Source organism: Lineus longissimus, chromosome 8, assembly GCF_910592395.1.
Source record: "Lineus longissimus chromosome 8, tnLinLong1.2, whole genome shotgun sequence".
Taxonomy (NCBI): domain Eukaryota; kingdom Metazoa; phylum Nemertea; class Pilidiophora; order Heteronemertea; family Lineidae; genus Lineus; species Lineus longissimus.
Window position 1 is genome coordinate 9,277,428 of NC_088315.1, and position 13,204 is coordinate 9,290,631.

Genomic DNA, 13,204 nt, shown 5'->3' on the forward strand with positions numbered 1-13,204 from the left:
AGTTATTTCGCCGTTCGTTAAAACTAGTTACACATTGACATCATTTTTGTCATCATTCACGCAAGTGTCAGGTTGATGGCAACAGAAAAAACGTCGATCGGCGACTGATCGGTCATATGTCACTTCCCGAATTCCATTCACTCCTCTCCTCACAAGATCGAGCCAGAGGGGCGATCCTGATTTTTACCGCAGATTCTATCAGAAATCGATTGAATATGAGAGGTTTGTAATATATATATACGAGGTTTGTAATGAAGATATACTTCTAGTCGATCAATGAGTGTTCAAATAATTATGGTAGGAACGATAGTAGAAGCCGAATTTGCTTGAAATTGATGTTGTGAAAATGAAAGTTGTATTTGTATACTGTCAGTGTAATGTCTAATGTATTTTCCTGTGTATTGCTGGTTCGTTGAGCTTTGTCTAAGGATAGCTGTTGGCTACACACCACTAATAGATTTTAAGCCATTTTCCTTTAGACATCAACTGCCATGACTTTTTCCCAATATCTAACTCGAACCTAATATTTGCAGGGCAGAAAGACCTGACCCGGGGCATCAATCCATAGAATTTTTGACAGGTCATGATCATGATAATTTCAGGGTTTGGGGCGTCTGAAGTTTTTGGGGTCGTTTTTGTCTTCACGCGTCCACCACGTTTCACGGCTCAGCGGGTTAATTGGATCCCCAAATCCACGCCGGTGAACATATGAGGCTCAAAGTTCATCAGAATGTTCGCCAGAAACAACTTTAATTCATGATATCAGAGGAACTACATTCTAATTGCACAGCTAGGCCTACCCACCCCTACTGGACAGTGAGACCGCGCATTGATTTCTTAAAGTACTACTTTCCTATGAGATCTACGCTGATTGGTCAATTAGTGATGCGGAGCCTGCTCGGAATATACATGGGGAATCCCAGCGCTATTTTCAGCGATGAGCACATGTTCAACTAGAATTGTCAGTTGAGTCTTGCCAGACTCTGGAGTCTCCGGCTTTGAGGGGGGGGGGGGGGGTCGGTGCCATTATTAGGAACGCGAGAAATTTGCATGAAACTTGGAAGATAGCGAAGAAGAATGACATGAACGAGGTGAATGCCATGTATGAAACACACGAGGTAATCCTCGTGCCGTTCAATTCTTTACATGTATTGCTCAGTCTATTTCCATAAGCATCTTCCACCGGGGACGATGTTGATCAAGGAATTCCCCGGGGTATCAACACCCTGCCATCTGACGGTGGCCAGCGGTACCAGGCTATGATATTCAGCTATGATTTTCAGCTATGATTTGTGGCGAAATAACTGATCAAATAGCGGTATCAAAATATGGGCTGATCGAATTTCAATACTAGGCGCAGAAATATTACAATACGAGACAATCGGAAGCAAGGGAAAGAACACTTTCAGAAAAATTTCCGTTATTGGTATTGCTGTAAGCGGCGAGTTCCGTGAGGTTTGTTCTATGCCGTTTTATATGCAGCTTTTCCATTCCGTCTCCTACATTTCGTTGGATTTCAAATTCTTCTGTCTTTGTGTCATTGATAATTAGGTGTCGTTTTCCGAGGGTTAGCGGGACTGTTTTCTTGACGTGTTCCACTCTGTGTTTTCAGTGGTGACCCAGGTGATGTCATCAGCATTAGGGTCGACTTCACAGTCTTGAGTTTCTTGAGGGCTTGTAACAGTTGTGATCTATGTGTTCGTTAGGCAGTACTGCTGGTTCTGTGTAGGCATAGGCGTGGTCGTTTTCTGGTGGTAACGGATTGATGGATCTTGCTAGATAGAAAATAAAGAGTACTGCACTAAGGCAGTCGCCTTGTGCGATTCCAACCTCTGTTTTGATTTCATCCCAAGTGTTGTTACCGACTTTGACTTTAAGACAGACATCTTGGATAAGGATAGACATCATGTGTAGTTCGTCTTCTTGTAAAATCTCACTTAGGTCTTGTAGAAGTTTTGGGCGGCTCACTGTGTCGAAGGCTTTGCTCATGTCAGGTAGAAGTAGATAGATATTGAACTTGATGTTATAGCTTTTTCCGCGAGGGTTTTTATGGCGAAGACTTTTTCTGTTGTGCTCCTCTCTGACTGGTATACAGCTTGTGCTGCGGGTATCCTGGTGCTACGTTTGTCCCAGCATCTTCTTATGAGGCATATGGCGAGTATCTTTCCGATGATGGATAGTAGTATGATTGGTCGGAGATGTGCAGCTGGGCTAGGCTTTTTTCCAGGTTTTAGTAGCAGGGTGAGGATCCCTTGTTTTATTTCTTTGGGTAGCTTCCTGTCTCTGCGATGTTGTTGAGTAGGCTTGCCATTTCTTCATGTATCTCTGGTGATACATACTTGACTTATTCTGCATTGAGACCGTCTTCACCAACACTTCTGTTGTTCTGAATGCTTCTGGCTACTTTTGTAATTTCGGCAGTTGTCAAGGGGGACATCATGGTCGCTGGTTTTATGGTTGGGTATTCTTGATCGGTTTGGTTAGTGGCAAAGGCTTTTCTGAAGTGTTCTGTTATGATGTTTATCTGTTCCTCTTCTGAGCCGGCAATGTTACCATCTTCATCTTCTACCGAATCCGGATTCATTTAACCTGGGCGCATGCGCACTGACGTATTTTTTACACCTCCACAAGCAACAGGTATAGGAGAGTTCCACATCTACAGAAAAGCGTCCAGATGAGACCCGATCGCGCTGATTGTCTATTAAATGCGCGCAACTTTTGAGACCTGAATGTGGCCGGTTCGATCGGATCGCATGAGGATCCGATCCGAATGTGTTTTTTTTCGCCTGCCTAAATGGCCCCAATGCCGCTATGCGTTCGATCATCAGCAAGTTTTTATCACTGCTGAATAGATTATAGATCTGAATTTTATGAAATTAAATAGTTAATGTTGTCTGATAGTGCCGAAAATATCCTAACAAAAACCCTTAACTCGAGTCTAATTCCGGACAAATTTGCTGATCTGTGTTTTCCACTAGTCAAACTTCAATTACTCTGTCTAGAGGACTAGACCCAATGATAACAATAATGCAACAAAAAACCTTGAATCACGAGAGACATAAGGTATCTTACCCTCCAACCACCTGACTCCCATCCCCAAGTTGTCCTTTTATGCTTTGTCCGTGCCAGTAAAGTATCTTATCTTATCGTATTCTTCAGGATGAATAAAATGAAGATTACCGCAAGCAATTCTTCATGGTTATTCGGGCTGCTCGTTCTCTCCACAAGCTGGCAGATGGTCGAACTCTACAAGTCCATTACAACCGACTTCGAGGAGATCTTGGCGGGTGTTACATGCTCGGTGAACATAACAGATTTCGAAGATGCCCAGGAGAAGTTTAATGACTATATCACAGTACACAAAGCAAAGGTGTTAAACATTCTGATATCAGGCATCGAATGGTCGGACAGTTTAAATGAAACGAATGTAGTGTTTGATCCTAACCTGTGGACATGGGCTACAAAGGAGAGTGCCACCTTGACACAGCTGCCAATAGATCACAGCATACTATCATTCCGACTTACACACCTGGCAATAATGGATTTGGAAGTGAGTGTTGGAAGTTTTCCCACCGGTTGTGTGCAAGGATTAACTTTTGAACAACAGCGCATATTGGTAATCGAGGAAGTGCTACGTCTTACAGAGAATGGCATCGACGACGAGGACCTCATCTGTCAAAGCGACTACTCGCATCGATCCTTCTTATCAGATAGGCTTATCGGAGTAGGAAAGAGCTGTTGCAACAGGGGCGGACTAAGAGGAGGACGAGTATACGCAGATTGCGACCGCTACGAGAAAACTGCTCATCGAATTGAAGGTTTTGCAAAGTGGTTTGTAGCGATATCCATCTTAGGTTTTCTTCTGCCGTTCTTGATCATACTATGTACCATGCCATGGTGGCAGTATAACCTGCTATCCTTCAGCGAAACCTATGCTAAATACCTGTCAAATAAGTCCGATAAGGCGTCGATCTTCAGACTGGTTTCTAGAGACCACACCATTGCAGGTGAATCAAGAGCAAACGGGAGATTTTCGGGGAAAGATGTGATTATTGAAGATAATGAGTTGGAGTCGTATGAGACACCGGTGTCCCTCTTTGACCGTCCGAAATTTAACATGCGAGGAGTCTCACCTGGAAAGGTAAAGATAACATTGCTGTTCATTTTCCAGTTTGTGCTTGCAGTTGCCTGGTTATTGCAATACAGCAACACAGGCGACACGCTCCGGCGTTTAGACTCGGCTGAGAAGATAGTAGTCAATCTCCACAACAACCCGTATAGTTGGCTCTGGACGGACACATCATACTGGCCGTTCTATGTTGCTCTTGTGCTGGTTATCCTAAACTGTCTGCTGTTTTTATTTCTGTCTCTGTGGTGGCTGATGGAATTCGAAACGGTCAGGTTAGGTTTCGCCAAATGTCTACGACTTAAGGCACATGACGAGGACAGTCTACTTAAAAGTAAAAAAACTAAGAACATGTTTAAAATATTCTTCGTGTCGTTGGTCCTGTTCAGTTATCCATCTGTTTTCTCGATGTTCAATTGCGTCATCTACGCCATCGGGGGCCTCATTGTCAGCATCGACATAGTGTCGCCATGGCTGACCTGTATTATATCAGTTATATACTACACGCAGCGCTCATACAGAGAACTAACTGAGACTTACACGGAAATCAAAAGATTGGTATTTAAAGTTTGTGAACGGGTCAAAACATACAAGGCGACGCATAATGCAACGGTTGAAATTCTGAAACGAGAGAGAAACGAGTTGTTTATGTCTGAAACAACATATAGCTTCAAATTAGAAGAATTTGAAGGGCCCGTATGGTTTGTCAGGATCGTAAGGCGGGATCCTACAGTGAGTGAAAAAAATGAGGTAAGAACTGTCAGTTCATCGATCCCAATGAATAATATGTTGCCATCACACACTGGGTCTCGTGTGGACAACGGACAAGATGAAACGCACGTCACCAGAGACGGACCAGATGCGACTAGCCAGGCGGGTGTCGGTAACCAGTCGGTTGCAGGAGGGCAAGGCATCAGAAACTTGTCAGGTGCAAGTTACCAAGAAGCTACCGAAAACGATCCAGAGGAGCAGGAAGGTACTGGCTTCCAGAAGATCATGATAAACAAGGCGACGCTCCGCGGCATCTTAGATATGGTTGAACCAGTCACGAGAGGCGTAACAAAGTTCGTTGTTAAGGTTTTTTCTACTGGGCTTTTTCTCTTGCTAGTCGGGATCACCACAGTAGCATTCCGACCTGATGCAATGACTGTAGCCAATGGACTCTTCATCACATCCTTGTCTACTCTACTTGGCGCCTTGATTCCACTACTGATAGAAATGATGACGAAATTGACGGCCGCGGAAAGTCGACTCAAGGCAGATATTTTAGAGTTCAACATACGGAAACTTCTGTTTGTGATCCGTCCCAAATTCAAGGTGATTGAGAATGCTTCTTCGCATGCGCCACTGCAGACTTCATTTCTGTGTGAAACTGATAAAACACCGCTGGTAGTTTAGACGAGTATACTCGAATACCTCGAATACTGCCTCATTCTCTGGTGAGCCATTTCGAACGGTTACACAATGCAGAGAACATCTAGCATTTGTAAATCTTTTTTCACAACGGCAATGTCAACATTAAATTAACATTACATGATACTTATTATAATCTAAACATTTAGTGAAAGTTCTGTTTCAAAATTGCCAGCCACCTATTGGCATCAGGAGGACGAGGCCTTTATAATGTTGAATTTTTTTAATTTCACATCCTTGCTCTTCATATGGGGGGGGGGGGCATAGCTCCCAGGAAACATACTAAACCCGGAAGGACATTGCCGTACATATACGCACATCCTGATCGTCCGACTAATCAACTTTAGCCGATTGAAAAACAACTGGAAGCTCAGGCCAACACTCGGCACCATCGACCCGGCTTACATATGTAGTAACGTGTGCCAGGGGAGGAGGATACGACTGACTCTGGATTTTCGAGGATGATTTAAAAACTGAGGAGATCAAGATTAAACTGAAGTGGAAGGCTATACTCACATGCACTATACCTGCTCGACCGTCAGGAGAAATCATGAAATATACTTCTGGGGGCTCCTAAATGACCTAACTGTTGGTGTGATTCCACAAACGTCTGGTATCTCGGGCAGGTTTATTCCCGTCCGGTGTACCAACAGGTCGGAGCATTGTCTGCCTAGCCAACTTGACACAGATGTCTCTGCCTGTATCCCCACTCTGCCGCGTACACATGTACATGTATTGTCCAACGAAAGACTGTTTTATTTCCTGCAGACAGCCTTCGTGACTGGAGATAATAACAAGCATGCCAAAATATCGGCCGGTTTTACGTGAAGCCATAAACCAAAGGATGAATACGTTTTGTGATTAAACTCTTAATGTGATGTAATTGGACTTCTTAAAAAATAGCATTGTAATCCTCCGTAGGTTTTGCTTGTACAGGTCACGCACCTGTATTAAAACTATCAGCTCGCAGTTGTACAACGAAAAGAGTTCAGTTTGAAATCAATGCGAGGTTTCAACATACCAGTTGAATTGTAATTTCCATTTGAAGCATCTTCCTGAATTGTGAATAAGATGTGCTACACTGGTAAATGAACAAAATCATAAAGTTTCAGTCCAATAGGATTACTTATGTGGTGTTGGGGCTACGATTGCGTGGGAAGGGGTTTAGTCAGAGTTTACCAGACGCAGAAAGACCAAGAGAAATATTATTTAGTCATATTGTGCCTATTTTTTTACTCCCTGTTCGGGTTTAATTCTTGCAACAATTCTTGGAACCTTCGCCCTGTAATAAGTCTCCATTGTTCCATGAAGCATGATTGTCTCCTTCTCATATCAGTTTCCGATTCCATACCCGTTCCATCCCATAACTGGCATATTTAAAATGATAAAACATTGTAATGTAGAGACGCGTGTTTCTAGTTTTGATTATGCCTTGGGTTTACATCCGGGACTCTCATTGATAAGACTCTGCCCTTTTCTTCTTTGTACCAGTTCCAATTACCGATGCCAGACCTGAAAATATATCATCTCCGTGACCGAATGAGCAAAATTGCACATGGATAACTGCTTAATGTCGTGAATTTCAAGCATATCATTCAGTGATAGAAAGAATAAATAAAGTGATAGCAAGAATTAACTAGAAATTTGAAATTTGCTTGTCAGCAAATTTGATAGCCCTCACCACGGGCCCACACAGTACACGTATGGAGGAGTGAAGTCTATTCCGTTTCGCGGATGATCTATTTCCGGACAAACACGCTCGCGCTTTCTCAAAATCACACGCTCAGTAACATTTAAACAGCACCCTAACCTTTTCAGATGGGCAGGATGGATCATCGATAAGCATTTAAGGCTATTCCTTTATTTTATTCCTTCATTCAACCATGTCAACCGTCGTTCTTTGCTCAAAATACTGGACAGCTCGCCACTTCGGCAAAGAGATACCGCCGCCATGATGCATGAGGATATGACGTCAGCATTACGGGGCGGAGCTTATGCTAATACACGTGTGATTGACAGAATCGTGCCGGAGATTTGAAGCAAATCAGAAAATCGGCGCATAAAAACGCTTCAAAGTCATCAAAATTATCCGAATTTCGAAAAAATCTTTGCCAGGTGCACTAGATCGAGTTTAGTTTGATGGGACAGGGGTGACAGTTTTTCAGTTGAAATAGCAGTTTTGCTGGACTACCTCCATAATATAACCTGGGAAGAATGCAGAAGGTACTAGGCTTCTGCATTCTTCCCAGTATGTGGGGTCTATAATAAAGACTAAGAATTTGGAAGCATTACTACAACTTAACTGGCACTTGGTAAAAGGATTTGACAATAGGGGGCTTTTGCGAGATGATTCAGCTCCTTATTTAATGGCTCTCGCGACTTTTGGCTGGTCATTGCTTGATTTTCGTCACAATATGCATGCATCTAATAGCGTTAGTATAGTTTAGAAGTGATTATTAGGCTAATAAAGAAATGGTATTTCAATGAAGTTCTAAATAAGATAAAGGATGCCGAAAATCACGCCAAATTATGAGCTATAGCTTCTTCGGCCTTAATCATGGTCAAAAACACGTTTTTGGATGACTTTTGCCCCCGCTGCCCCTCCCCCCGCTATAGCTCCGCCAATGGTAATCCATTTTGTCAAATCGACGAAACGCCCTCTACCCCTTCACCTTTTTAAGTTAAGGGTTCAATAAGACATCATTTCACAAATCAATAAAAATCATTAGAGTTTAGGAAAAGTTTGTTCGGCAGTTTTAATTTTCTGAAGTCTTTATTATGTCATGGTGATAATGATATGATTTGGCGTTTGGCGTCTAAGATTTTTTATGCTGAAGTGCTTTGTGCACTTTCATGTGAAATTCAGTCAAACAGTCCATCTTAGAAGCCTCGAACTTTGATACGAACCTCATGTAATCTACCGGTCTGGTGTCTGGACCGACGTTTGGTACCGAGGCCATAAGACCGCGGGCTGCCACTCCAAAAATTATGAAATACTGAAAAAGGACCATGTAAGATAGAATAATATCTTTTTACCAAACCTGTGTAATCTTTACAAGAAGTTTTTCAATTCTCTGTCGGTATGGGTTGTCTCAACAAACTGTTCGAATGTAGCGATCGCTTCGCTCAAATCCTCGGCGAGGCGTGGCTATGTCTTAGGCCTAAATCTTAGCGATCTTATCTCCAGGTCGGCATCCGTTCGTAAAATAGGCCTCAGTCGGTTGGCATTATATCTTCAAATCGGGCAATTGATCATGAAAGCCTCTTTCAGTGTGTTCCCGGAATAAAGGGACTTCTGACACCAGAATTGTGACTTCCAATTTGGAAAAAGGGGGCAGTTTTCGAAAGACTAACACAATAAATTTTGATCCCAGAAGTTGGTCAAATACGGAAGCGAAGTTGTGCGATACATTATTTCAAATGCTCGATCATATGCAATATACTTACAAAAGACAATTTGACCAGCTGTACATAAAGTTTTTCGACATCGCCATCAGTGACGTCACGGTCCCATACATCAAGATGGCGCAATGCTTCCAGATATACCCGACAGATGTCTCTTTGCTGGTCTGGAGGGAAAAGGGCGCGTAGACCCACCTCTGGGTATTTCTTTGGGTAACCGAGGGAGGCGCTAACGGTGTACTGGGCTAGGTCTAGTGGCTGGTAGTTGTATCCGCATACATCGTAGTCCACTATGACAACACGATCTAAAAAAGGAATTAAAACCGCTTGATGACTTATTTGTTGCATTCAAAGATGATCAACCCCTTCATCCTCTCAGTCTCGATGGAATGAATTTAGACCACTTAACAAAATGTTAAGTTCGTCTGCATTTTACAATATTCAAATCGATGAAATAATTTTGGGAATCAATGATTTTTAGATGTATTGTGGACACTGTAATTCTTCGTTTCAGACAATGAGATATGAATTTTCCTTGACCGAAACTTGTCCTCGTATTATCAACAGAAGACTACGACAAGGGACAAGTCTCGAACAAATCGAGATAAAGATAACCCTCACTACTGACCTTTTTTCTCATTATAAATCACATTTCCGAAACCACTGTCGTTATGGCAAAACCCGAATGAAAGGTCAAGGCCACTGATCATCTTCTCCATGTCTTCTTTTTCTTTTAGAAATTCCTCTTTTGTTGGAAATTCATGGGAATCGATTCTGTAAGTGATATATCAACACCATCAGACGAAAACTGACCAGGGACCACATTTATTTGAGCATTATTTTCCGAGGGAAAATTAATAAAAGACTTTCATATTTCAATTTTCGATAGTTCTCATGAATTTACGAACTTCGACTGTACAACGGATGTCTTGATTGAATACTATTTCAAAAGTTTATCTCATAGAATCGTCGTATAATCGTCTTTTGACATGATTTACCCGAGAAAGTATGAAAGCCCTCGACTACAAACGTCTGGATTTAATATCAAAAGTTTATCTCATAGAATCCTCTCATGACAATATTGTTATCAACAATTTGAAATAGGTGAAAAAGCGACCGCCTTAAGAAAAAAAGGTCTACTCACAGTTTCTGGCACTCGTCATCAAAATAAGACGTTGGCCAACTTTTCATCAGCGTATCGAATGTTATCCAAGGAGCATTTTCCTCTGTAATGTTGTAGTTTTCCGCCGCAATCCTTGTCGTTCTTTTGGCGTGGACCTTTGCCAGTTCTTTGGCAACATTTCTGGATGGAAAGGATGATGTCAGAAGTTATGGAAGAAGAAATGATTATGCGCAAATAGCGAGCTTTTACTTGTAAGATTGGTATTTGAGAGTAGCGGTAGAGTGAGTCGCTTCGGTCAAGATGTGTTACAGGTCTGTGTTTCAGGCTTCGGTGTTACATGTAGGCCAACCTTCCATATTGCGCTAGCATTGGCCTCTGAGGCAAAACGAAACACTGTGAAGCGGAAGGAATCGACGAAATCAACTAAACATATCTATTGAGGATTTTCCAACATATCATTTCAGAATCAAAGCAAAATTAAATACCAAAGAAATAATGCTACAACATTTTCCCAATTGTTTGGCTAAATCAGAACGAATAATAGAAAGACTGAATAAAGTCCGTTATATTAATAAACTATGTCTGTTAATGATGCATTTTTGAATAAATTCTACAATTCTTACTTTGCTATAGAAATATCTTTCAACTTTTCTTGGTGATCCTTCGAAAACGTCTCTCCGTGGACATATTCACAGCATATCCCATTCTGCAGACGACAGTACACATTTGGCGCCAAACCGATCTCGTTGAAAAGTAAGAACGCCTTCATTGAAACCTCTCTGTTTACGAATTGTTGGAAACGGTCTGTGTGTACACGGAAAACTACTGCGTCATCGAAATCGTCGGTGATGTAGCACACAAAAGTGCGGTTTGCGTGGGCGCTGTTTGCATCAATATACTGAAATGAAGAATTTTGCGATCTTGTGATAATGTTCTACTTGTGAAGAGTTTAGGACAGTGCAGGCAATCTTCTAGACCTGGACCAAAATCTCTCATCAGAAGGCATTTTATACTCTCTAAAACCAGAATCTTAAATTTAAAATTCGAATAAATTATTTGAAAGACTCTGCTAAAACTTGGTCGTTATATCCGATCAAAAAATCGTTTCAACATGTTAAATGAGTACATGCGATTTCACACATCCATCCACACAAACAAAAATATGGTTGAAACGTGAAACCAGTGAAAAGTCATATTGACGAGATTTTTCGTTGTTCTCCGTATTTTAGTGCCATAGCCAGCTATAGATACCATGATTTTTCAATACGAGGAAACAGAGAGCGAAAACAGGTTTTTAGGCCCTGTTGAAGCTTTCTCCAAATGTGTCCTCTCTGCTCCAAAGTCGATGTTATAAGATGGTTTTTGTGAATACTTTTCTTTTAATATCCTCCCTCTTCCATTTGCTACGCAACTTCGTCAAAACCTGGTAAACACCGTTTTCAAGGTTCTCATGGTCCACGTGAATGTCTAAAAGTGGAACATCTTTCACAGCAGAGTGAACGTCTGTCGCCATTGGGTAGCCTAACGATTTGCCTGCGGTAGAATAAATCGATGTCAATATGTTATGGTTCAGTGTCACTGGTGACCATCACTCACAGAGACCACGGTTGGTAAAGGTATCGGTTTGCCAAAGGTAAATACGTTCTTACCGAGAGAGGAAATGACGACACAAAAGAAACAGACGAAAGATTACTTCATTTTGAGGGGCGTAAACCCGCATTTATTATTTTTATCCGATTGTACCCCTCCAACACTGTAATGGGAGGGCCTTGTTTCTATTGTGTTGCAAAGGTAAACCAATACCTTTACCCATTGTGGGGACCAAAATGCAAAAGCCGCAAATATAATTCACTGAATAGAGTAAATGCGACTTTTGAGTATAAATGTGATGGCTTTTTGCCCTACTAGTCATGTCTCCTAACATGACTTATCATGGGGTCTTTCGGGATTTGCAAAGAAAATGTTTGGTATTTTGATCCCGGGCCTGGGAATCTGGGTACCGTCGGCTCATCCGCCCATAGCCGTAGCAGGCCCTAGGATACTTCCTATACCATATGTATACACCAAACAGAGTGCATCGAGATGCCATCATGTTTAACCTGTCCATTACAACTACGCTACTCTTTCGTAACGACGACAGCTGCTTGTGCATCTGAACTCTTTGCATGCCTAATGTGGTTGAGGACGAAGGGACTATATTCAACGTGAGGCGTTTAACACCAGGAACTAGGTGTCCGACCTAACATGTTGAGCTATATCGTCAATCGTAATAATGCCAATTTCTTTCATTGTAGGCCAGGTTTAAACTACGGTATGCAGACACGTCTGCCGGCGTGTTCGTATACCGTATAACTCTATGTAAGCCAGCCCCAAAGAACATAATTAGAAAAAAATAAATTCAGTAAAAAAAATCCCCTACCTGATAGGTTATCTCTGTCTTTCACCCAGCAAATTTGCCAGTTGTCAGTTTTTGTTGGCTGCACAAGCTCACGGAGATGTTTTAGAGCTGGTCTTGTGACCCAGTTTCACTCATTTTCAAGAGAGTGGTGCAATATAGGAAGTTGTACAATGGGTTTGAGGTTTAGTAGGTTATCATATCCTGGCTATTTATATTATTTCAAAAATAGGTCAAATCCTCTGTTGAGCTTGGTGTCAATTTTTCGATGCCTTTTCATACGCTAGATGTGGCTTTCTCTAAAACGACCAAGTGTTACGCCTCTAGGTTGTAAATATTATACTAATGCTTGAATAAATGCAAGAATAACAGAATATCGCTCTTGAACCCTATTTTGTCATCTACTTGGGACAAGACAAGACGACCAGTCTTTCCCTGAGACATGTTTTATATAAAAAGATTGGTTATTTGATGCGTTGAAATTTGTCGAAATCATCAGCAGGGCTGGTTGTTCAAAATAAATTTTGTCACTAACGCTGGTGTTAACTTAACTTGGTGTTATCTCCTTCAGTTAAGCCCTTTGACTTAACACCAGGTCAAGTTAACTTAACGCAAGCGTTATCTCCTTCAGTTAAGCCCTTTGACTTAACACCAGATCAAGTTAACTTAACGCAAGCGTTATCTCCTTCAGTTAAGCCCTTTGACTTAACACCAGGTCAAGTTAACTTAACGCAAGCGTTATCTC

The 13,204-nt window shown here is 41.7% G+C and overlaps 2 protein-coding genes across 3 annotated transcripts; one reads left to right on the plus strand and one right to left on the minus strand.

Annotated features, from left to right (window-relative positions):
- Nucleotides 1–82: 82 nt before the first annotated feature.
- Nucleotides 83–6,639, plus strand: LOC135492418 (uncharacterized). Its single transcript, XM_064778901.1, has 2 exons — nucleotides 83–222; nucleotides 3,160–6,639. Exon 2 carries the CDS (start codon nucleotides 3,161–3,163, stop codon nucleotides 5,522–5,524), a length of 2,364 nt encoding a protein of 787 aa, XP_064634971.1. The 5' UTR covers nucleotides 83–222; nucleotide 3,160; the 3' UTR covers nucleotides 5,525–6,639.
- Nucleotides 6,640–6,744: 105 nt separating this feature from the next.
- LOC135492420 (ethanolamine kinase 1-like) lies at nucleotides 6,745–12,605 on the minus strand. 2 transcript variants are annotated; one of them, XM_064778902.1, is made up of 8 exons: nucleotides 12,484–12,605; nucleotides 11,437–11,597; nucleotides 10,688–10,962; nucleotides 10,086–10,244; nucleotides 9,570–9,715; nucleotides 8,987–9,246; nucleotides 8,447–8,535; nucleotides 6,745–7,051 (listed from the first exon to the last, which is right to left on the minus strand). In XM_064778902.1, the coding sequence occupies exons 2-8, from the start codon at nucleotides 11,575–11,577 to the stop codon at nucleotides 6,955–6,957; spliced, it is 1,167 nt and encodes a 388-aa protein (XP_064634972.1). In that variant the 5' UTR covers nucleotides 11,578–11,597; nucleotides 12,484–12,605; the 3' UTR covers nucleotides 6,745–6,954. The 2 variants fall into 2 exon arrangements, with proteins under 2 accessions (XP_064634972.1, XP_064634973.1); XM_064778903.1 differs by lacking the exon at nucleotides 8,447–8,535.
- Between the last annotated feature and the right edge of the window lie 599 nt (nucleotides 12,606–13,204).